The 26,226-nt window shown below is 44.0% G+C and overlaps 1 protein-coding gene across 1 annotated transcript in view; it reads right to left on the reverse strand.

Moving 5' to 3' along the window:
• The window catches only part of FHIP2B (FHF complex subunit HOOK interacting protein 2B), a 133,646-nt gene that overhangs the window by 86,946 nt on the left and 20,474 nt on the right, over positions 1–26,226 (reverse strand). The window contains exons 2-7 of the mRNA XM_085633830.1: positions 18,419–18,497; positions 11,613–11,785; positions 7,938–8,042; positions 7,085–7,207; positions 2,767–2,988; positions 1,276–1,472 (exon numbers count right to left, since the gene is read on the reverse strand). Of these exons, the coding sequence (XP_085489956.1) occupies positions 1,276–1,472; positions 2,767–2,988; positions 7,085–7,207; positions 7,938–8,042; positions 11,613–11,785; positions 18,419–18,497 (899 nt within the window). The remainder of the gene's footprint in view (positions 1–1,275; positions 1,473–2,766; positions 2,989–7,084; positions 7,208–7,937; positions 8,043–11,612; positions 11,786–18,418; positions 18,498–26,226) is intronic.

Here is a 26,226-nt window from a genome sequence, read left to right on the forward strand (position 1 = left end):
GCCCTTAGAGGCCTTCCTTGGTCACAAGGCCCTGGGTACCTAGGGTACCATTTACCAGGGGCTGACATGTGGCCAGGGTTTGCCAATTTGGGTTTTGGGTGTTTTAGGGAAGGAACATAGGCCCTGGGCACCTAATTGGCAGGAGTCCAGGGCACACTCAGTCAAAGTACATTCAGCAATTCAGCAAAAAGTGGGGGCATACCATGCAAGAAAGATGGCACTTTCTCACAATTGCCTCTAAGTTAAGCCTGACTGCTGTGTGCCAAGCTACCATGAGGTTGAGCACCAGTTAATTTGGGGTTTGCTTGTGCCTCACCCTGGCTAGGATTGTGGTTGCTGCTTGACCAGGGTACATACCCCAGTCAACCAGTAACCCAATTTCTAAGAAAATAGCTTTGCAGCTGTAGGATTACATGTGCCCTCCCACCTGCCTAGATGCGAGAACATGGTGAGACATTTTGGATAGTAACTAATCTTTAAATAAAATTTCACAAATGAGTACACACATACTTTCTTGCTTTACATCTCTAGGACTACTTACTCTCACCTGTACGTCAAAACACAATCTCAGGTGAAGTATATGTCATGGTGCATTGCAGGTTTTGGCAGAGGCATCATGAGTCACTCTGAAACCGAAACCTCTTCTTTGAAGAAAACCAATTTGCAACATTCATGCTCAACACTAGAGCAAGTGAGCTACATCAGCACATACTGCAAACACAACAATTCAACATGGACTTTCTATGATACTCTGCAAAGAGGAATTTATTGACAAAATACTGTCAAATATTTAAATGAGGGACTTGGAAGCATAAATGGTATAATGGTTTTGTTTGCCTAGCATAAAAACATCTTTCTTTGCTTGGGGGTAACATACCAAAAGGCCTTCATACATGGGCACACACCAGTTCATCCTAAATAATAGATCATAATGCCAAGCTTATGGTGACGGTGTTTCCACAACGTAGTCAAGTCAAAGCTATCCCTCTGCTTCTGATACACATGCATGTTTTTGCCAAGCCATAAATTAGTTTTTAGTCAGATATGTTTTCATACGGTCACTGAACCAAACTGCATTTTTCTGTTGTCTGAAAAAGATCAATTACACCTTCCTCAGTACATTGATCACTTCCAAAACCCTAAATGGCAATCTACTCGCTATTTCCAACCCTAAACTTAAAACTCACAGACTGCTGCTTCAAACCAGGATGAACAATAAGAGAAGTAATTCAATGTGCAATTCAGTATCATACAATAGGCAGTATGCACCCATACCTCCAGCTGACTCTCTCCACCGTGCTGATGTCTGTGGGATGCACTGAGCCAGGCACAGCACTGTACAGCTCGCACAGCTTCTCTGTCACTAAGTGGCTGAGTCTGTTGGCCTCCACGAGCTGAATCGCTTCTCTCTGCTGGGTTACTATGACTAGAAGCAGCAGGTTCTCGCGTGCTTTCAGCGCCAACCTGATTTTCTGCAACAGGAGAGAGAAAGACGTCATCAAATAGCCTCTGTACCCTGAACTTTCTTGTGATGAGGTCCATTAACAATTTATTCACCACGGCTATGACCAATGAGGAAATAGCAGAACTATTTACCCCTTGCCTTATGGTGGATTTTCTCATCACTGCTGTAGGCTGTAGGAAACAGAAAAAGTACTGAAACATGAATGCCCACCAAGACCCTTCAATGTCCATGCTGGCAAGACAGTGGAAGCTCTTTACTCTCTCCCAAACAATCATTCGTTCAGGTAGCAGATTTCCTTGCGTACAGCTAAGGGGAGCTGGAGTTTGTGGACTGGAAATTGAAAGAAGTGTGAACACTTCTAGTATTGTCGTATTGTCTCTGACAGCCCACGACATTCGGTGGAAAGAGTTTCTTCTGACTGCAAGCAAGAGGGTCGTGATGGCCACCCAGGTTACAGTGCTTTTTATCCACCAATGGACCTTCAGCATTAGGGAGGCAAAAGTGTTAGGGAACGTTTTCACGGTTTCTGTTAATTAAACATTTTATGGACTAAATATGCATACATCTGTGGTTATTTTACCCAACAGAGAACGTTAAAATGAAGAGGTTAGAGAATATTCCACTAGACATTCATAAAGCAAAGATGTCAAGAGACACATTTGTCAGGATCCGCACCTTCTGGACAGAGGTTGTGGATATCCAATTCCAGATTAATCAAACTAGGAAAAAGCTACACATGGATACCACCAGAGTGACCAGAGAGTCTCTCTGCTTCAAACGCTTTTACACTCACATCCATGGAAGAGAGCCTGTGTACATGCAAGTAAAGAGATTCTCTCCCACGCAGATGTCTTACAAGGGCAGAACTGCTTATGTGTTTTGACCTTTGTTGAAGAGAGTCTATTTCCACCCTCCTTTTACTAAATTTTTCTGTCCACAGCAAGAAACCACGGATTCTGCCCCACTTTCTGGTACCACCCTCTTTCCTGTGAGATGATGTTATGTTCTCCTGCTCTGATTCTAGCTAGTATACATCCCTCCAGATCCAAAACTGTTCTGCTACCTGCTGGGGAACTCTTGCCTCCTGGAATTTTCTACAATTTTATGCTCCCTACTCAAGGTCTGCTTCTACATTCTAATCTCCTGGAAGAGGCTGTTTGGTTCAACTGTTTTACTTTCAAGCGGTAAACACTGCAGTCGAAGAATGCACAATTTAATTCCCCTCCTCTATCTCGTCCTAGTAGCCTTTCCCACTCCAGGTGTGTGCGCTTCTTTCTCCAGTCTCCGAAGCCTGCTGGTACCTTGCTAAAACACAATCTCAGGAGGGCACTGATCAAGTTCTTCTCGGTTCTGGTTGACGAGCCGCTACAGTCAGAGTCCGGTAATTCTGTACAGGGTGCAGAGTCCACCGCACTGGCAAATCCAGAGGCGTAAGAAGAGTGCAAATCCTCCTTCTGCGTCTCCTCCAGGCTGTTATGCCGCGATTGTCTCGCATTCCTATTGGAGGTCAAGAGCTTCGTACCCTGGAGACAAAAAGCAAAAATTGGATTGGGGGAAGAATCGCTCAAACACATCCTGACAACAAGAAGGGAGGTACAACTAGGAAAAGCAGCAGCCCTATCAAAATGCCACAAATTACATTATAGCATAAATAAAGATCAGATAACAGTTAATAGATGTTTCCTTTCAGTAACACTGCGGCAAGAATGAAAAGCTTAAGTAGAAAACTTCATTTAAAAATTGCAAGGCTACTACCACTAAAATATCATATCAGACCCAGAACAAAGGGCTAATTCTAACAGTAGTAAATACAAAAGGGGTTTGAACCACCTCCGCTGTCACACAGACTTATAAAGGGCAGAAGGTCTCTTTTCACTATGTTTGAACAAAACAGGGCGTGTTCAGTAAGAAATAACAACAGAGTAAAGTACAAGAGGGACAAAGAGTATACTTGGATCACAAGCTAGGGTAACAGTACTTATTTGTTACAGTTTTGCACTTCATGTTTGTTTTTGATTCACATGCTTTACCCTGCCATCTGGTGTCTGGGAAAGGAACTGATCCTGGCAGTTAAAACAACAAAAAAAAGAAAGAAACACTAATGAAGCCAATAGGTCTCGCATATTGGCTGCCAATGCAGATCTATTATTGGCTTTGCCAGTGCTTTTTGCTGATGCTGTGCAGAATTGGAAACAAAAAGCCCAAAAGTGTGTACATGCACATTAGAACGCATACGTGTGTACGCATCATGGCACCACAGCGCCCCAGCGAGAAGACAACGACGCATACATGCATGTGTGGATACAGCAGGATGCGGCCGCCATCTTATTATTTGTTTTACTTACCATTCCAAGATAGCTCAACTTTCATTTGCTTTTCTAAGGCCGGCAGAATTGGGAATGTTGACCAAGTTGATATGGGGAGGGGGTAAAACTATATCATTGCTACAATAGGCATTTTCTGAATGTTATGGTGCCGCCGCCACTGACTGCCAGATGGTCTTGGGAAATGGAGCTGAGTAGAACGTTACAGGACAGAAATTGGCGATACATTTGTGGGCAGGTTAAAGATATGCTGTAGAATTACAGACAAAAACTAATACACTTTAATATGCAACACGATATATATTATACAGCAGAGAGCATTGCAAAGTTCACACCTGACAGCCTCATTCACTGTAAACATTTTTAAACTATAAATGTTACCTTTCTGCACATTGCGTGGAGTTGTCCTGCCATGACTCATTATTGGGCAAGTGTATTTGAAGCCATTGCAGAAATGACTGAACTAGGCATTACCCACACTCCAGAAACGGCGCTGTTGGGGATCAAGGGCAATGTACCTAAAGCGGTTTGTAAACTGGTTGCTGTAGCCCTATTGTTAGCAAAGTGAAGTGTGGCAATGCAATGGTTGGCTTATGGAGCGCTAAAGTGGAAGCGTGGGTACCGGATATGGCATTTTGCAACACGAGGATGGAAGACTACCATGACCTGCAACACAGAAGACGCTTCTGAGAGTCTTTGCACAGATATGAATGTCAGCAGCCCTACATGCCAAGAACACATGCATACTGGTAAGTAGCATATTCGACTACCCACGATGATAAACTGACTTCGTAGTTTCTTGTCAGAAGTGAAATAGCAAGGAAAGATTCTCTTTTTCAGAATTTGGATGACGTTCATTGTCTAGCCTTCCTTGCGCACTAGCCATCACAATGGCCTTCAATGTGCCTGGGCTAGTTATCTGAGCACATAAAGCCTTAGGCAGCTCATTACATGCCCCATAATTGTCATCAGGCATTTATGTAGCACACAACTGGTCAATATGGTCAGTGTGGCACTGCCATACTTTAGATAGTATGTGACTAACTTCCCAACCGGTATAGCATAATGGATATTGGTTTGTTTTTCGAAATGGGTAAAAAGGCGCTCTTCCACTATATTCTGCAATTACCCGACAATGTCCCGTACAATCACCACGTCCCACATGAAATTAGACTTTAGGAGCAGAGACCAACCAAACTAAAAGTATAGCTATCGCTGCCACTTGTATTGGTGGCTCTTTAATTATAAGGAATGGATTATTTAACTGCACAACTAGGAGGGAGACAGCCTACTGGCCATCCCCATGTAAAATCCTAACAGTTCTTATTACAACTGTCCTTACCTTCTTGTGAAGTATGTTGTGAGCAGCGACACGTTTGTTTTGTGTGTGGGAGACATGGAAACAGTGTGTAAGGTGAAAGGGCACAGTTTGTGGGTCTGCACAAGATGGCGGGTTTTGACTACATTCTCCGTGGATTGGACGTGACAACCTGTATTCCCTGGGCCCGTACCCCCAAACTGTAGTTGTCTTGTAGGATGGGCAAGAATTTAATCTACCCCTATGCCAACAAATATCCTTTCAGTGTACACAAAACTACCCTTTCCTGTGTCGCAAAGCCATTGGGTATCAACCAATGATACATGATCAAGGACGTCAATGGGCAATCTACAAACAATCTGGAAACATATATGCTCCAGAGAGGAGGAGTGTTTGGAATTCAAATAATTCTTGCACTTTTATTATCTCTTGCATCTCGCTACTCCCACTTCAGTCAAATACAGGCCCTTCAATGCAGTGATCTATTTATCTGGACAAGAAGTAATCTGCTTAAACACAGAACAATGATTTACTAGGGGCAGAACCGTTTCCAAACTGTCCTCTTAAAGGGCTATTTACCAGCTGTAACCCCTAGAAGGCCTGCTGCTCCATCTAGGCTTACAAGAAGAGAAGCTACTTCATGAATGAACCCTTCCTGGCAGGTACCTCTAGCAGCCAATCACACAAAACATAAATGTAAATGACTAGAATCGCCAGAGTTAGAAACTATACCCATAGAGGTCAAAGAACTGTGATGATCAAAAGTGTGGTGAGCAGTCACATCTCAGACCTGCACGTAAGCCTTTAAATGCCCAAATACTACTCAAGATGAGACATTGTGGTTTTTCATCTGCATCCCAGGTCTCGGGGCAATGTTTTGTTAATGGCAGGCCAGCAATTAGAAGGGGGTTCCTAGTCCTAACCACTCTGCAGAAAACATTTTAAAGATATGCTTCACCACTGACTCTAAATGGTGGTCCTCAGTTGGTGTTGGTCGAGCCTAGCTGGTGCTCAGCGTATGCTCACAGTCTCGTGTCTAATAAAAAATATTTTCAAAAAAAGATAGGAGGTCCTCCATCATCATTCAATGTCTGTGCAGCCCAAATGAGAAGACCGATCATTCATTTCCCTTTTTAGGTCGAGCCTGGGCAGCACATGCACTGCTGCGAGGCGTGCAGTACTGGAGTATGGCTTTGAAGCCCCACCCATATTTTTAACTGGCTTGTGTCATTGTTCTTCATAAGCGCTGGCTTCTAAGTGGTTATTAGACTTGTCAGTCCATCCTTGGTACCGCCTTGTCTACATTTGTTACTTCCCATAACAACTGGACCTTTAAACGTTGGTGAGCACTATTTTATTTAATGTTCTTCCCCTATTCCACCAACTGCCTCGCAGCAGCCGCGCACTTTTATTACAATTTTTTACTAATGACAGTCCGCTTTAACTATAGCGGCAGCTTTTCTAGTTTATTTATTTTAGCAACGTGGTCCGCATTTAGCGGTCGTGCTGATTTATTTAGTTAACTAGCGCCCATGCGGCGCTTTCACATTTATGGAGGCCACGCCCCTTTCTTTCTACAAACCACATCTGAAGAAAGGTACGCGGCTGACATTAAAGTGAAAACGCAGCATGGGAGTTTTTACAACAAAAAAAACATCTGTTTGTCAACTTGACAAAACAGATGGGTTTTTTTTGGTCAAAGCCCCCATGCCGCGGTTTCACTTTAATGTAGGACACGCCCCTTTCTTTAGACGCGGCTTGTCTAAAGAAAGGGGCGCGGCTTCCATAAATGTGAAAGCGCCGCATGGGCGCTAGTAAAACAAATATTTGCAATGCAATAGGTCTCGCATTTGCGAGAGTTTAAGGTATTGCATTGACAATAACTTAAACTCTTGTTAATGTGAGACCTATTGCATTGCATATGCTTATTCAATCTGGCTCCTTGTTATCTGTACTGAAAGCTAGAAACGTCCTTACCTCAAGGATGTGTGAGAGCAGTGAGGGATCATGCTTGATCTTGGTGCAGACAGCAGAGAGGAACTGGGACACTTCCTTCTCAGCAGACGGGCCCAAGGAATCTCCGCCCAGTCGGATAAGCTTCTGGAAGTGTACAAAGAACCACAAGAAATAGGTGACATCATACACACACAAAACACCAATGTCCTTCAGGAATGAAACCACTCAAATATTGGTGAACAGCAGCAAAATTGCCCATGGAAACTGCCACACGAGACACCCTTGAATAGCATGGATACAAACCTACTGACTTCTCACCCCAGAGACACCTGTGCATGGGCAGAGGTGACTCCCCCGGTGGCATCATAAGGTCACAGATACAAAACATAAGTGAACAAGAGAGAAACAACTCTGATACCAGTATACAACAAAGTTGCACAATCCAGGGCCCAACGGGGCACAAGGGGAGGGAATAATACACCCCAGTAAATTATGCAGAGTGGAAACCAGCACAAGGACTGACAAATATGCACACCATGCAATCCAATTAAATTATTTGCTGGGTTAATGCTATTAAGGGAGAGATAAGCGCATGCAATTTGAAAGTCAAAGGTTCAAATCCCTTATGTCCTGAGAGTAACATTTAACCAGTCTTAGGATCTCCGCTAAAAGCACTAAGCATCCTGGGATTGTAGGCCGTTACGCATAAAAGGATCATTTTAAGTACAAGTCTAAGTATGCTTAGTGATCTAGCTCTAACAAGGAGAACTGTCTAAGTGTTAGTCTCATGACATGGGACCAGCTGACCGCTTAGGATAGACAGTCACCCGCCACACTTTGTCTTCAGAAATCTGTATGCAAAGCAGATACTAACCTGCACAGGACGGTGCACATTGATGTAGTGTAAGAGGGGACGCTGCACCTGTTCCAGGACGCGGCTGAAGAAGAGGAGGACCTGCTGTTTCATTCCTGGAGGGTACTGGAAGGAAGCAACAGAGAAAATAATACCTGACTGAAAGGCCTAAAAGCAGGGTTCATTACAGGACCATACAGGAAGTTATACGCTGCCCTGGATTCCCTAATTGGAGACAACTCCAATGTCGAACAGAAGAACACCACGGAACAAAACTGGGCCATTTCTACGAGAAGCGGACAATGGTATGGCCACTTTAAACAGAGCCTGTCCATAACATGACCTATATAGGGCCCTTAATTGTAGCTCACCATGAGGCAGCTCAGACGTTCACCCACTAAGGTGGCTCTGTCTGTTACTAACAGCTGAGTGTGAGGGGGTAGGTGGGGCAGGAAGCTGTTGGCTTCTACCATGTGAAGTCATTTTATAGTGAGAGAGATTTGGACAATTTTATAGTTATGAGTTCTGTGTGACCACACTAGTGTTTGGCCTTACGAATGCAACCTGGGAAAGGATTTGTGAAAGCAGGTTTACTGTCCTGCTGATAATACAAGGGCTCAGCAGGCAGAAGTACCCAAAAGAAGAGAAATTGGGACATCTGCCCCAAGCTGGTATTTCTAAAAGGCTGGCAATTCACAAAAGAGACAAAGTTACCTTCCAAGAAGTCACCCAGACATGATTACCTCTGGTGAGATCCTGTTAGCCTTTTTAAATCAGTGAACTGGACAGCCTGAGCTCATGGTGGAACTGAGAATGGTGGTTAATTACAGGGAACACATGAGGCAAATTCTCAGAAATAAGGATGGCGCAGCAATCGTTGGAAGAACCTCATTTCAATTAAGTGAGTAGAAAATAAACTTTATTTCTAGACTAAATGCCATTGAGTGACAGTAGGTGTGTTGAAGAAGCTACAAACAGAAATGTTGTTACCCAAGGAGGAGGATGGAAATGTGGGGTAGATTTTGGAGATGGCCTCTGCCAATGCAAAGGCAATTATATTGCATGCTTCATCTTAGTATATTACTCTCAAGAAAATACAAGAGGGGTTAAGACAGTTGCTAACTACTGTGAAAAGTTCCCTTACAGAGTTGGCAGCAACAATACCTTCCTTATTGAGACCTTCCCATTGGCCCTAAAAATCATCCACTGGAAAGTTGCCAAATTTGTCCGATCATCAAGTGTGCGGTTTCAAACTCCAGTTGTTTCCAAATAAGTTTACCATGCGGCCATAGTATAGCAGAGAAACAATCTGACGTAAGAAGAGCAGCCCAGGACGGTCTATCTGCTAACTATACATTAGTATTGTGAAGGGAGGGTGACGGGGTGTTACTGCACTGTAATGTTTTATTAGCATGTTGGCCACCAAATTTTATAAGCCAACAAAATTCCAATAAAATGTGTCATGAAAAAATAATAGTAGAGCAGCCCTGGTCTGAGGCGGTCAACTCCTTTCACCGAGGACCAACAAATACTAAGAGTGGAAATGACCTTCAGTCCTATTCCGTTTTCTTTAAGACCACCATTCTAATGAGCACGCCTGCCGGCAGACTAGAGATCAAGGAATGAGAACTGCACTCTATATTCCTAAGCAGGTTTGATGAGCATCATCTGACGGTGTGGGACGAAAGTGCTGCTGTGAAGGCCAGAAGTCACACTGCCAAGCACTCAGAGTTGCTTCAGTTCAGTGCATACCCTACACGAAAGCTCAGACCAACTCTCTTTTCCATCAGCAAGTAACATGGCAGTTTCCACACCTGAATCTTCTGCCATCAGCTGCTGATGGTCTTTAACTCCAAGGTCACCACACTACAGTCAAAATTAGAGCATCTGTTTCCAGTTGACAGAGGCAGAAGAGGGTAATGTTGCTTCCTATTGCTCTACCTTCACTCTCACAGAAAAAAAACTACTTGAATGCCCATATCTGAACGAAAGGAGCCTTCTTGCAAAAAGAAAAGTACTCTATCCAAATTTTGACCTTGTCATTCCAATTCTGATTTCCACACTAAACCTGCGTCTTCCAAGTGAACTGGTCCAAGAAGCTTTTAAATTTGTACTAGTTACCGTGGTTTGAAAGAACTCACTCTGATTCCTGGGGACCTGTCAAAATCTAGCCCACCTCCCAACTATCAGACGCCGCACAAAATATTAGAAGAGAAATGCAGCCGATCAGCTCTCGAATTATCTAGAGTCACGCTTCCCAAACTTTTTAGAACCAGGACCCAATTTTTAGAACAAACTTTCATGACCCACCTTGATTTAACGGACATTAGGCAGGGCAATTTTTTAATGTAATGGTAGACAGGTTTCAAATTGCTGTGAATTACGAACTAAATCAACATACTCTACAATTATTTGTGTTTCTCTCTAATAGCAATTATTTGTAAATGCCACGGCCTTCGATATGTCTTTATCAGACTGTGGTCAAGATATCGATCTGCCCATAAAAGTGGCAGATGGTGAACTGCACCCGAGACTGGAAATGGAACACTATTTTGAGTGGGGTGCTGGCCTGTGGCATCCGTTTACCAACATCAAATGGTTTCTAAAAAAATTTGCTATTGGTACCAGCGATTTTAGAAAATTGGAGAAAACCTAGTTTTGCCACAGAGTTTATCTATTTTCGTAACAAAACAAGGCCTAGTGATATATATATATATACACACACATACATATGGTCACAGAAAAAAAACATGCTCTTGCTTGCAGGCTACAATTGTTTGCTAAAAAGAGGATCCATAATGAGATTTTTTTATTGCACAACAGTCAGAAGGAAATGAGTACATTTACACTACGATGGGCACAGATAGGGGCTTCTCTCAGGATTTTTGGTTTTCCAACTTCATTTAATTTGTAATATATAACTTATGCTGATATTTGTTGAACAGTTACGTACTTGTGGAGCTATGACTCAAGTCCTCTCATTTTTGTGCTTTAGTGTGTCTTGCCAAACAAAAACGAACAAACTCAAAAATGGCAATGACTTGGAACACAACAGCTCCAGAAGGAAGCTACAAATATAGTTGGAACACATCAGCTCCAGAAAGAAGCTACAAATATGGTTGATCTCTTATGTCTATGAATGAAGACTAATAGAGAATGGCAAGTCTAGTTTTCTATAGTCAACCCCAACAAACTTATTGGGTGAATAAATGTTTCAGTGGAGAAGTGTGGCTCAATGGTTAGAGTGGCAGACCTCGATGCAGAGCACTGGTCCGGGACCAGGGTTCGATTCCCGTCACGGCAGGGTCTTGGGCTATAAATTCCGCGGACCGGATATTCTCGCCTCAGTGCCTATTCTAATCATGGGTCCCACGCTGCAACTCTGGGCAATAGCTTGCTTAATCTCCACAACGGCCCCCACAGCGCTGGGATGCCTGGCCTCACCATGGGGGTGCCCAGGAGTGGACACCTCACATGGAAAGCCAGGAAGGGTTCCACAGCGGTATGAGTAAAAGCGCCAGGATGCCCCCGTTGGGGGTGGCAGTGCGCTATACAAGTACAAACACATTTATTTACAAAAGAACTGAACTACTGCCAACCTCTGGGAGACCTAAATACACGTAACAGAATGAACGTTTCTCAACTCAGGGCCACAGATAGTCACTCATTGTGTGATGTCCACGGCTTCGCTTGTACCTCGGCCTTCCCCAGAGTTCCAAGCGTCTCCAGGATCTTGTGCTGCAGCAGGTATTCCATGCAAGGGCCCGCCTCGCCATTCAGCTGGGGTTGCTTCTCCTCATACACCAGGATGTCCAGCATCTGCTTCAGGCGCCAGGGGATGTCGGTCTTCTGGGCCGGACGGTTCTCATCTGCTCCAATCGTGACAGCAATAAGAAATAATGGTGAAACAAGCATGGGACAGAATTCAAATTAATAAAAGCCAAGGAGACAATTTAACAAAAACAGTAGATATGAAATCACCAAAAATCACCACTAAACATTACAGTGAAGATGTTTGTTATTAAAATATTATATATCCTTTCTTCTCTATATGGAGTGTGGAATATTGATGTTAAACTTACAATAGTAATAAGCACTGTCTGGAGTCAGTATGTAGAGCATAAACAGGCAGTTACATCCCTTCAGCACGTATGATAGAAGGGGCCACTTTTTTCGTAAGTCAGATCAAGTTCGTTTTTCTATCAATTAAAAAAAAAATCTACTCATTAAAACTCTTTCTGCATATTTATTGTTTAATATGATCCTCTCTTTTCCTACATATGCAGAACATCCAAATAGATCACACAAAAGCACTCTTTTCAAACTTTAGTTTTTCCAGATTACATAAAGGACATGCCTGAATCTCTTTAACCTTCATCGCATTCGCAACGTCTTTGAAATAATTACAATCTGGGTTTTTGAGGTTAAATCTTGAAAGCATTCTGCTTCAACTAGATTAAATATATGAGTATAAGTGCCTCAAGGAGTTGTCGATATTTTATTGCACCTGATGAAATCCGACACCCCCCGGGGTTTGGAATTTATCAGATGTGATATATGGCAGGATTTGTTTTTCGGTTACTGGATAATATACAGATTTTGATGTTCATCACACAAAAATCGGCATGTCTTAGTAATTAAGGCATTCTCACTCAATTTTCTCTCTAGCTGTTTTCAGCTGCTGAAATCTAATAAGGGTGTTTACTTTACTGTACCGTTAACTACAGAGTGCGATAAACATCACACCACTGATAACTGTGATCTTTGCACAAGCAGCTGGTTGAGCAGGGATCACTTATTTAGAGGACACATAACAAGGCCCCAAGAGTAATACTAAATTTGTTTTAATGGTTCCTTGCATGCATTAGGAGTATGCTTCAAAAGATTTGTCGTCATTCTACACTGAATGCTTGGTGTAAGATGCTGCTTACAAACTGCAGAAAGTATTTCTTCTACTAGAAGGGTTCCTACCATACATTGATACTTGTGTTAAATACAGGTGGAGTTCTATTTCTAACCTTTACTTATAAATGAGCCTATATCCAATTAAGATTAGAAAAATCTCTCTCCATCGCCTGTTGTGGTCAAAATTCGAATTCCTTCTTACATACTTCTCAATTCAAAGAGGAGGGGGGTGGGCGCACACTGCCTCACACTCCAGCACTCAGTTTGATGCACCTGCGCCCAGCGAGTGGCACTGAGACCTGAGAAGACTTTGGGCAGCATCTCCAGCACCCCCCAAAAAAGTGTTGCTCTCTACTGAAGAAGGACAATTATCCTGAAACACATGTCTAGAGATACACAGCACTGGCTGCACCAACAAGGGTGAAAAACTAAAGCCTGACACCGAAAAAAGGGTTATCATGCACTGCATTTATTATGATGCATCGGGGCAAACTGAGTGCTGGAGTGTGAGGCAGTGTGCGCTCACCCACTCATACTGCTCAATTCAGGTTGCTATTGATCTGTCTAAATGAATTATACCTATTATTTCTGTGTCTTCCTTCCCAACCAGACCAGCTCAATGTTTCTCAGTGAATGGGATGTTACTGATCATTTTGAAGCAATATGGCAAACAGATCATTTGAAGAAATATTGAACAGGTGCGCTAGGACAAAGGTGTGCTTTAAGAACCAAAATCCCCTGTCGAACGGTTGTCTTATTGAATGTAAACTAATGTTACAGTGCTAAGACTTTAAAGAGTTGCTGCACAATATATGCAGGAAAATTAGCACTAATATTCGGTAAGACATTTTAAAAATCCTCACTGCGTTCTTCCTGTACTTATTTTTAAAAACTGAGAAGTTGAAAGCGCTGTGGTTCGTCGTGGCAAAGGAAAATCCCTCTGAAACATGCCACATTGCTAAAGTTTTTAAATAACAAAGGCTTTCTGACACCAGATTAAAACAGAATTGCTCTTAATAGTCAAAGTTGCACTGAATGGCTTACTGAATTAATTCAAAACTGCATTACACGCCATTACAGAAAAAAACTCCACTTAAGTTGTCTCAATTCAGCCCCTTACAAGTATAACAAATATAGGCCTTAAAATTTGTCAAAGCACCATGAGGCAACATATGTGACAATATGAGCAATAAAAAAAAAACAGACTCACATTTCAAATAAAAAACTGGCAGTTTGAGATATTACATCAAAGAAAGAAACAATCAATGTATTAATAAGGCTAACAAAGAAATAACGAATAACCTTTGGTTCGTCTGTGAGCTCAAACATGTTCCACTGATAGCCTGCCATTTATTATTATTATTATTATTAGCACATTTATAAAGCGCCTGGTTACACTCAGCCAGTGTGTCCCCACCCTGCGGTGCAAGCTACATTGGTAAGCTACCGTCCCATTATCCTGAAGGGAATAGGTAAGTCTTCAAGTTTTTCCTAAAAGCGCCCTCCATGGGCTCCAGCCGCAGGCTCAGAGGAAGTTTGTTCGAGAGCTGTGCAGCCAGAAGACGAAAGGACCGACCCCCCCATCCTAGCTCTCTTAAAAACCGGAATGCATACCAAACCTCTCCCCTCAGATCTGAGGCGGCGAGTTGGAACATAAGGAGTGAGACAATCAAGAAGGTAGGACGGCGCAGTCCCATGAATAATGCGGTGGCAGACACACAGAGCCTTGAACCAAACTCGTTATCGTATCGGTAACCAGTGGAGGGAAGCTAGTGCCATCTTCGATGGAGCTCTCCTTGGACGCATGAGAACCAGACGGGCTGCTACATTCTGCACACCCTGGAGTCTCTGCATGCATCTCCCCGTTACACCCAGATACAAGATGTTACCATAATCGAGGCGGGATGTCACCAGGGTGTGGACTAGGGTCTTCCTGGCTGTGATAGGCAGCATATCCAGAATTTTGCGAAGGCCCCTCAGAACTCCGAAGCAGGCCCCCGCGACCCGTCTGGTCTGGTACTCAAAGGAGAGATTCATGTCCATCCACACCCCCAGGTTTTTAGCCTGGGCACAAGGCACCGGGGTAGGACCCAGGCTCTGCGGCCACCAAGTTGACGACCACACCGATGGTGCTCTCCCCACCACAAGCACCTTGGTCTTATCGCCGTTCAACTTCAGGCAGTTATTGGCCATCCATGATGCTAGCTCTTGCAAACATGCCAAGAAGTTGGGGGCTGCCGTGTCCTGTTCCTGTGTCAGGGAGACCATCAGCTGGGTGTCATCGGCATAGGACACAACCCTGATCCCGAAACCATCAGCGATCTCCGCTAAGGGAGCTACATACAGATTGAACAGAGTCGGGCTCAGGATCGAGCCGTGAGGTACCCCCTGCTTCAATTTGATAACCCTGGAATAGTGCACACCCTGCCTCACCTGGAAACTACGCTCCGCGAGAAATGATTCCATCCAGCTTAATGCCCTGCCAGACAAACCTTCTTTCCTCAGACGGTGCACCAGAGTGTGATGGGCAACCGGATCAAAGGCGGCACTTAGATCCAACAGGATCAAGGCCGCCGTCTGACCCGCATCCACATATTGCCTACTAGTCTCTGTGGCCAATAGCAGGGCAGACTCTGTCGAGTGGCATTCCCGGAAACCAGATTGGGTAGGATGTAAGAGGTGAAATTTCCCAATATGTGCCGTAAGTTGCCTGATCACCACTTTCTCCGCAATCTTTGCGAAGTAGAGCAGAAGGGAGATTGGGCGCAGGTTATCAAGGCGATCTGAACCTAGATGTGGCTTTTTGGGTAGAGGAAGTACCACTGCTTCCTTCCATCTTCCTGGAACTGTGCAAGTCCTGAATGAAACCTCCACAAGATGTCTGATATAGGGCTCCAGTATTTCTATGCTTCCTTTAAGCACTTTTGGGGAGGCCGGGTCTCTGGGAGAGCCCGACTTTACACTCAGGCAAATTTTAATTAGCACTTCCGGGGGGGGGGGGGGGGGGGCGATAAAACTGTCTAGTCCCTCACCCTCATTACCGAGCCCTGCCTCATCCAAAATATCATGGTCTACTTGGGCAGAGTCCGGGAAGGTGGAGTAGATTTTCTCCACCTTATCTGAAAAGAAATCTGCCACACAGTTGCATAGCTCTACCGAGCCTATTACAGGTGCTGCCACTGTAGCTAGGGACGATATTTCCTTATAGACCCTAAATAGTTCCCTAGTCGAGTTGCCCGCTGACCCAATTCTTTCCAGATAATATGCTGCCTTAGTTCTTCTAATAAGTCCATGGTAACCCTTCAGCATAGATTTACATTCGCTCTTCCCCAGGTCCGAAAAGTCCTTCCTCCAATGTCTTTCCAAGCGTTTGCAGTCTGCCTTTGCATTTCTCAAAACGGCAGTAAACCAAGGGGCAGATTTTTGTGCTCTACCTGGTATTTTCCGTGACCAAGGGGCCATACTATCTAGTGCCTCCACAATCTTCCTGTCCAGGTCTACACAGGCACTATCAACATCCTTTCCCCCCGGTGGCCCCCCCTGCAAGAGGGCACTATTAAACTTGCCTGGCGAAAATCCCGCCCACTTCCGACAAGTTATTCTCCGCTTCAAATCCTCCTGCACCTTAGGCCTTGGCAGCCGCATGACAAATGGGACGAAGTAATGATCTGTCCATACCATTGGCCGGGGTAGACGGACCACTAAATCATCCCAATTTGTAAAGATGGGGTCAAGCAGATGGCCCTGCTGATGAGTAGGAAAAACAGCTGTTAATCTCAGTTGTAAGGTAGCCAGTTCCTGGCGTAATTCCTCTGCCACCACACATCTCGCATCCTCCAGATGTAAATTGAGGTCCCTCAATACAAGGAGTTTATCATAGCGCAAGGCTGGTTGAGTGAGATATTCAATCAGGCTCGAGGAAAAACGGGAGGGATATCCGGGAGGTCGATAGATCAAAAGACCGTTCACAATATAATTACTCGCCACCGTAATTGTGAAGAGGCCAGCCTCACTGTCAGAAATGATAACAGGCTCGAGTAGGCATTGGATGGCATGTTTAAAGAGCATTGCCCCCCCCTCTGCCAGAGTCCCTGTCTATTCTACTAATCGCATAACCGCTAGGTAATGCCTCAAGGATCTCCGGAACAGAGTCCACGTCCAAACATGTCTCAGTGAGAAACATTACATCTGCCTGACTATCCACAAGCAGGTCGAAAATCTCTAATCTGTGTTTCCTGAGTGAACGCCAATTCAACAGGCAGCAACGCAAAGCAGGGAATGCCTCCTTCCCCAAACTAAACTTAAAAGAGCAATGCCTACAGACCCTTGCCAAGCTTCCTCCTTGCATGCTATGTTTGCATGACTCCGCCATTTGGGAACATAGGGCATGCAGTTCTTGGGTGCTATACCGTAGTTTTACACTGGATCAACCAGGGGGGGTGGCCCCAGGCCCCGGTCGCGGACGGGCGCAGACGGGCTTGCCTTTGGCGCGCCCGATGCGCAGCAGCCGGACCATGTTCCCTTATAGCTGCCTGGTCCCAACCACTAGACCGCTAACCGCCACCCGGAAGTGCCTGGCTCTGACCTTCCCCGCCCTCCGCGCAACGGTACTGGTTACCGTGTCGTACCGGGGCAGGAAGGAAGCAAGATTGAGCCCAGGCTATCGCGCTCGTCCCCAAGGTAAGCCACAGAATGCCCCCAGAAAGGTGTAATGATTAAAAAACACTCCACCAATTGCACCCACAATTAAAATAAAACTTTTAACATCTGCAAGTAGACACCAAGCGGCTCCAAGGCACTGCCACTGCCCTACTTACCGCTGCGCGGCCACCGGACCGTGTTCCCTTATAGCAGCCTGGTCCCAACCACTAGACCGCTAACCGCCACCCGGAAGTGCCTGGCTCTGGCCTTCCCTGCCCTCCGCGCAACGGTACTGGTTACCGCGTCGGACCGGGCGGGAAGGAAGCAAGATTGAGCCCAGGCTATTGCGCTCGTCCCCAAGGTAAGCCACAGAATGCCCCCAGAAATGTGTAATGATTAAAAAACACTCCACCAATTGCACCCACAATTAAAATAAAACTTTTAACATCTGCCGGTAGACACCAAGCGGCTCCAAGGCACTGCCACTGCCCTACTCACCGTTAAGTCCTGATCCTGCAAAATCTTCCAAATCAATGATTTTATAAGGCTAATTATGGTATGAATTTGATGCTTTCTTAAGATGCACTATATTATTCAACTTTCGCTAAACCGGTACACAGAACCTCAACTGTGAAATTTAGATGACATAATATGAAAAATATGCAACAATTTGTTGACTTCTAAAGTAGCCTCCCCAAATTTCAGGAATCTTCTGAGACATAATTAAACTTTGAAGCACTAAAAAGATCAAGTTTTCTGCTTTAAGAGCGACACTGTTCTTCCAAATGCTCTAAATGTCAGGTAATGATCAGCCCTAGGACTTTGACAACAGCAAATCCAACACACCACTTAGTAATGGCGGCCAGAAGTACAGATCTAAATGTGTGTTAAGTTCGAAGAGAAACTGTTTTGCTCAAACGGATGACATTAGGAAGCATTTTGTGGCATGCTCTCACCTGTGGTTTCAATGTAGTACGACGTGATGCCCTTCCAGTGCTCCGTGAAGGCCTCCAGCAGGTCAATGTTGGGCTCCCTCTGAGAATAAGACAAGTTTTAAGGTTGAGGCTTGCCACAAACACATGCTATGTTTAAAACATAATCATCAGTCTTACCCATGCTCATTTACTTTTGAGCAATAGTGCAGGGGCTCTAAAAAGGCAGAGATGTTTTGGTGCTGGGACAAACATTAAGACTGGCTACCTCACTGCGTTTGAGGCATACAAAATTGTAAAAAGAGGACTGTGGGCTTACAGCTCGGCAAAGGAGCAACCTCAAGGACAAGTGGATGGGTACAGCTTGAGACAATGGAGGGCCTTCAATATATAATGAAATTAACCTTATCAATGGGCTGTTTGCCAACACTATTTACATACTATAACGGGCAGTTAGATCCGTGGTAAACAGTGCTAGCGATGCAAGTCACCTCAGCGTAGATGGTCGAGTCCCAGGATGCCCGTCAGGTTAGAATGTGGAATGGAACTGAAGTAGCGACTATTGCTGGCAGTTCAATCCAGCCTAGACAATGGAAGGGGATGGACTTGAGTGTGACAGCTAGTAGAACAGGTCAATACAATGGAAGGCAATGGACTTCAGCATGACAGCTAGCAGAACAGGTCAATATAATGGAAGGTGAGGGACTCAAGCATGACAGCACAACATGTCAGAACAATGGAAGGTGATGGACTCAAACGAGACTACTAGCACAGCAAGTCAATACAATGGAAAGTGAGGCACTCAAGTGTGACAGCTAACAGAACATGCTAATACAATGGACAAAACCATATATATGCAGCTATAAATATATCTCCCATTACGAGGGCGAGATTGGAGGTATGGGACAGGGCGGGGGTCAGGTGGGGCCTCACTACATCCCCCCACGTTTACACTCCTCTGGGGCAACACAAATTTACACCCGGACTGACCAGAACCCCATATGTCAAATTCAAATGGCTGGTGGGGTGGGTGCAAAACACTGATGGATATGTATTTGCAAGGGTCAATCAAATCCAACGTCGCCCTCGAAATGTGACATATATATATTGTTTTTGTCTGGTCTTGTCTAGGTTGCCAGGGGGCTTCCCACAGGCGTCCCGAGGTATAGTATGGTCTAGCATGCACCACTCTTTCTCCGTTCCTAGCCTGGTCCAGTGGATGAGGTAGCATAGCTGAGTGGCGGCGTAGTGATGAACCAAGTTGAGGATTCCCAAGCCCCCAGTCTCAGACGGCCACATATATTTGGGGTAGCTCTGCTTGTGACTATATGCTATGGTTGGTGATTGGGCTGTAGAGGCTGCCACAGAGGACGCGAAAATCATACAGCATAAGGAACAAGACACTTTAACATTGAAAAGCTAAAATTCTACCCACTTTACTGAAAATGATGAGAATCCTAACCAATGTGTATAAATATTTTAAAGTATTAATAAGTGTATTTGTTATTAATGTGTTTAACATGACAATACAACAGACACTTGTGGCACTGAGGTAAGGGATTCCCCTTACGCACAAAAAGATAAAAAATTATGTTTTCCAATCTTACCAAAAAACAAAACAAAAATGAAGGGACAATTAAATTACACAAAGAAAAACAGGTCTGCGGAAAATACAGTTAAAATCAGTATGTCATCTCTGAGGTAATTTAAAGGTGGTCAAGTGACAAACTGCTGACGTTTTTGACAAACTGTTTCTACTTCTACATCACTAAGAATTATATAAACTTATAACCCATTGGTCGACCATTATGCTGCGGCTTACACCATTAATGGAACTAGACTGAAGCATGACCTTCGTGGAAGGATATGGACTCCATTGAGACTGCTGGATGCACAGGTTACCGCGGGCCGTGGAAGGAGACGGACTCCAGTCTCTAGTGTAGCTGGCAACAGCACCTTTAACCTTGGATGGCAGAGGAAGCTGGACTCCGGTGTGGCTGCAACACTATGTGGGTTGTGGAAGGGGAGGGGCTCCAGTGTGGCTGCTGGCTGCACATGTAACCTTATATGTTGGAAAGAGAGGACTCCCGTCCCTGGAGTAGCTGCCCGCTGCATATGTCACCTAGGACAGTGGAAGGAGGTGGAAAGCATGGTTGAAAAGTACACACATCACCATGGGCTACTGAAAGAGAAGGTCTCCAGTGCGACTGCTGGCTGCACATATAACCCTGGACCGTGGAAGGTGATGGAGTTCAGTTACAATGGCTGATAGCTACATACATTTAGATGGTGAAGAGTGATGGCCTGAAGTGACTATGATTGATAGCCAAGCTTCTGATTTCACATAGTAGTTGGTCATGGACATCAGAGACTGCTGCTGCAAACAGTGCATGCCATACTTTAGGCTTAAGCAAAAAATTTGGTAAATTATCCTATCCACACTAAGAACATGGATCCAAGAATTATATATGTTGTAACCACAAGCCTGAAAACAAAATCAAGATGCAGTGATGTCCCAATAATTTGATAAATAAAAAATGTGGACGTTTTTCGGCTCATGGGTTAACACCGTTGGAATACTGTCAGGAATCACTATTGTACGATATGCATTGAATTAGGATTTGGTACTTCCATTCACGAATATTAACATTCAAGCCAAATAGGTAAAAAGACGCATATAAATGGTGTACAGCAGACCCTCGATAGTCCTCGGCCCCAGTGCCGCTGCACCTGCTGCACTAATGATAGGCATACGTCTGACTGAGGGGCTCCATTATAGCGCCGTGGGTGGTGGCAAAAACGTGTAGAAGAAGAATTAGCGGACATTTAAGCACTTCCGTTGGGTTATAAAGCGTATAAACCGCAATTATTGCCTTAACTAGGACTTCTTGGGGTGAGGAGCGAATTGAAACATACACTCAGCTGGTGAAGGTACACGGTAAATTGCACTTAAACTTCACCTGATATAGCCATGTTTTTTTGGGTTTTTTAACGAAGAATGGCATGATCTGCAATGATGCTCATCTTTGAGGTAATCTACTCGAAGCGGAGGTCTCTCAAACTGAAAAAGCTTGTCCTCCTAACTCTGGGTGTCACCTTAGGGTACTTACTCTCAGTCTGCAGTGATCTAAGTGGGGTGTAAGACAGCAATAAGCAATAGAAATGTGACCAGTCAACCTTTGCAAGGGGTCTTCCACTGTGCCGCAACACATATTGCTGCGTTTTTAGTATCTTTTGATCTATATGGGCTAGAAACATTTTTGAGGTATAATCTTCAGCAGATGATGGATAATTTGGCCGATGCAAATATGCAGAAAATGCCACAGCTGCAAAATCACATAATTCCAGTGGCCCTGGTTGTGAGGGCTGGGCCATTCTCATATGCAAAGGGCAACACAGGCTGCCTTACAAGCAATATGATTTCAGACAGAAACCCATTCTGAAGCCTACCCAGGAGGCAGTCAGAAAACCCCAGGTAAACACAGTTCGAATAATTCAGCATAGACTGCCACAGGGCCAATACTGGCTGGACCATGTGTTGGCAAAATGAGAATCGAAAACTCCTTACAATGGATTTTTAGTGCAAACAGCCTGCATGAATCACCAACAAAGTCTGGGCTTTTAAGAGACAACTGATTATCCATCAAGATTTATCATGCAAAAGACTAGTATGAGAAAGTATCCCACTAAAGCCGGAGACATTTTATGGAAGCACCCACCATAAACAGTGATTCCCTTACATTTCACTATGTTTCCTACTCATGCATCATTCTACCATTCGCGGGCATGTGGCAAAATTTAGCATTATCCCCGTTTAATGGAGCATAGTTTTAGGACAAAGCTTTAGAACTATGTTTATATCACAAAACTGAACAAAATCGATAAGGAGGAATATAATGATGTAGTAAAGCTCAACCCCACAACAACAGAGTTGGTACTATTTGCCAAGAACAAGCAACTAGTCCAAACTGGCCTCAAGGAAATAAACCTACAAATATTCAAACCCCAACTTTCACCCAATGCAAATTCACCTGAATATACCATGGACACATTCTCTGAGAACCCACCTCTAAGAAAATCAAGACCGCTTCGGAAAAGCTCTATTGAAAAAAGTGAAATCATTCATCCCCAAAACCAACTGCAGAACTGCTGCCCAGGCCCTTGTACTGTTGCATCTGGGCGCTGGAAACAAACACCCTGCTGCATGGCCTTTCAGATTCCACAATGGCCATCTTTTAGATATTCTTCACACCACAACCTGTCTCATGAAGGCTTGAGGAGAGATGATCACAATATGTCTACTCCCCTTGGCAGAACGCCACTAGCTACTGTTTCCAGTCCGCACCATCTGTAAAATCAGCTGCATGATTTACAATCTATTACAACCGACACCCGCCTTGCTGGCTGACAAGCTAACTACCACTAGTGACTCTCACAGGGATGTGGGATACTATAAAATAACTACAAGCCTACAGTACGAGATGCTTCAGAAATCTATATGTCCTGTAAAAAAAACATCCACTTGACATAAATGGTGGCATGTAATGAACTGAAAATTGTAGGCAGCATTGTCATTGGACCAAAGCTTTATTTCCTTTCTGATTATGCAATGGCTCACATTAGATCAGTGTTTGGATTCTAGTAGGCCTCTGATCCTACCTCTTTCTGATTATATTGGACTCTGCATATACCAGAGCTCTGTTTATCTCTTATCTTTAAAAACTCACAGGCTCTGCAAATGCAGAGGCTCTGTTTATGAATGGGCCATGTTTGGGCTAGCTGTCTGATCAGTCTTTCATTGTGCAGGTATTTAAATTATCAAACCCCGCTCTTTTCCGTATTGAAGAAAGTCCTCCCATGCATGCTTAATGCACAGAATGGTTTTCACCTTTTAGGACTGTATTTAGATTGTATACCTCATCAGCCAATTTCACTCTTTAAACATTTTCATTTGTGATGTGGTCATTCACCAATTGTTCACATCGACAAAGCTGTGCAACAATTTCTTCCACCCATTGTTTAACTTTCCAAACGTAAATTTATTTGTTTATAAATCATATGTTTTAGTCCATTTCCAAACAGCTTTCCATTTGAACTATTTCCGGTTCATCAATACCCCACTCCCCAATGCATTTCGGACCAATCCTGGTCTTTCTTCTTTTTAGGGAGAAATGAATGGGCGACTATTCAAGAGATTTATCTGTTTTCAAGGTCATTAGTGAACATCCAGATCATAAGGCGAGTCAGATTCCTGCAGCATACTGAGTCATCGCTAGCTGTCGCTGACTCGAGATGCTGCGGAAACTTGACTCGCATTACAAACTCTACAAAGTCTTGTTATAGTCAAAATCTTATGTGCTACCTACGCATGTGGGGTTGGTTTATACAAGCAAAAGGTGATTTTTCACTCAAGCACACAATGATTTTCATTTCAGCAAATCTACTCACAGGGACTGCAAATAAGCAAGGAGCGGTCATTCCAGGGCTGGAATACTCCGAGAGTGTAAGCACACCAACAAACTTACATTTTTAAGGGTACTCACCAACTTCTCTCCAACCCCTTTCCTTCTTGGAAACGGTTGAAAATGTACTCCTGCATGTATTCCTGCCAAATGGGTACCATGTATAAGTCATTACTTCGAGATCAATCTTAAGAGAACAATTTTGCAGTAACTCATTATTCCTATTTGTTTTTTAAATTATATTGGGCGAAATATCTCATCCTTGTCCGAAGTTAATGTAAATTTCATCTGTTGATGACAGCATTGTGTCATCTATAATTGTTTTTACTTTAAATTATTTTTAAACGCTTAATCTAGTTTTTTAGGCAGAGCCTGGGCAGTGCATTAGCTGCTCTGCAAGGCATGCTGTATTAAGGTATGATGTGAAGATCCGCCCACTCTCAGCCCAGTTTTTTCATTGGCATGTTTCATTGTCCACTGTAAACTGAGGCCTTTCATTAGTCAATAGGCTTAGTAGTACCTCCTTAGTATCACCTTTTCCCATTTTGTAACCTTCCATGGGGACACCCCCGTTAATTGTTTTGTTTATCAATAGGCTTTAATTACAGCCTCCGAGCCCTATTTTCTCAAAGAGCTTTGTCCTACCTCCTCTTGCCTGCTGGAAAAGGCAGGACATGCTCTCTCGTAACGCATTTGCAATGCAATAGGTCTCACATTTGCGAGAGTTCAAGCTATTGACGTTGTAAATGTCAATACCCTTTATTTATCTGTTTTTTAAAAAAACAAATAAAAGGAATTGTCATTTACAATGTGAATAGCTCAAACTCTCGTAAATGCGAGACCTATTGCATTGCAAATACTTGTTTTTATTTGACGGGGAGACTAACGCAAGTCCTCCTTTCAGTTTTTAGGTCGTACCTAGGCAGCGCTTGTGCTGTCTCTGCGAGACATGCTGTATTCAGGATATAGGTGTGGCATAGGCAGTACAACCATGCCTGACTGGCTCTGCCTGTGCTCAGCGACATGGTCATGTCATCTCCCTTCCTCAGCCAAGTGGAATGCTGTGTACGTCAATGGAATATAGATATGTCATAAGCCTTGTAATAAGCATTAGGGGTATTGTGGCAGTTGGTTCCCAGCTGCAGTCTTTGTAGGATGAGATCTTCTTTCCTGATGAATAAACATGAATGTTTCATCTCTACTCTGCCTGGTCGGGTCCTTCCTATAGAATATCACAGTGGCATAATCGGTAGGCGTAAAGCCACCACAAGAAGATCTCAACACATGGAGTTCGGCATATTACTCAAGCTCAGCAAGGAGGCAGCCTTCTGGTGAGAGATAACCAGTTACGGAGGATGTTGTCGGTGTATGATTAATCAGGATGTTGGTGCCGCATAATTGAAACCACTTAGTCTTATGGCTTCAACAGTACTTTAAACCTGGCGTGGAGTGTGTCTAACTGATGTGGGGCAACCGTTTAAGGGGCTGTTTGGCTGAATAAACACTAACGCTTATTGTACTAAAGTAACTCGCATGGCTGTGAAGAAGCCTTGAAGGGATCTGTATTGGCATGGGGCAACTTAATGTCATGAGTCCGCTCGAGCGTTTGCTGTTGGGCACCTGTGTAGAGTGGAGCGCGAGCAATTGTATGGACTGTGAGCAATCAGGAACAGCCACGCATGAGTGAACGAACAGCGTTCCTCACAAGCGGAGTCGTATATGCCTTTACCAGTGTAACAGTCTGTACGCCGTTGAAGCGCGTATAAATAACATCTGCCCGCACATGGAATAAACCATCCACTTACCAAGGCGTTCAGAGCGGACACAATTTAAAAGTAGTTTGTCCGTTCGTAGCTTCAGCCTGACTCACAATTTATGCTTGATCAGCCATTGCTTTTGCCTTCATGGTCTACCAAGGCTATCAAAGGGGGGAGCTTTGAGTTGATTGCCGTAGTGTGTCATTTCAGTGACCTGCACACTCTTTCCTGCAAATCCTGTTTGTCATTGCCTGGGCATGTCATATCAGTGACCTGCACACTCTTTGGAGTTCTTGATTCCCATCGCATTTACTGGGCGTGCTCTTTCAGTGACACGCAAACTTTTTGGAATACGAGGTGGAGTTACATTTTTATGCTTAAAAGGTGCACGAGTCAATTTCAATTGCTTGCTTGTCATTTCAGTGACGCGCCTACTATATGGGGTTGGTTCCTACAAGTAGTTTGTGCCCCACAGGAAGTTTACATTGTGGTGCCATTTCTTACTGCGCACTTGTTTCTCCACTGATGCACACACTTTGCATTGTTACTTATAACATTAGTGCATATTATTTAGATCTGTTGGAGTTCGTGTTCCTCAGGAAGCTTACTGTGT

The sequence above is a fragment of the Triturus cristatus genome, chromosome 11, assembly GCF_964204655.1.
Source record: "Triturus cristatus chromosome 11, aTriCri1.1, whole genome shotgun sequence".
Classification (NCBI taxonomy): domain Eukaryota; kingdom Metazoa; phylum Chordata; class Amphibia; order Caudata; family Salamandridae; genus Triturus; species Triturus cristatus.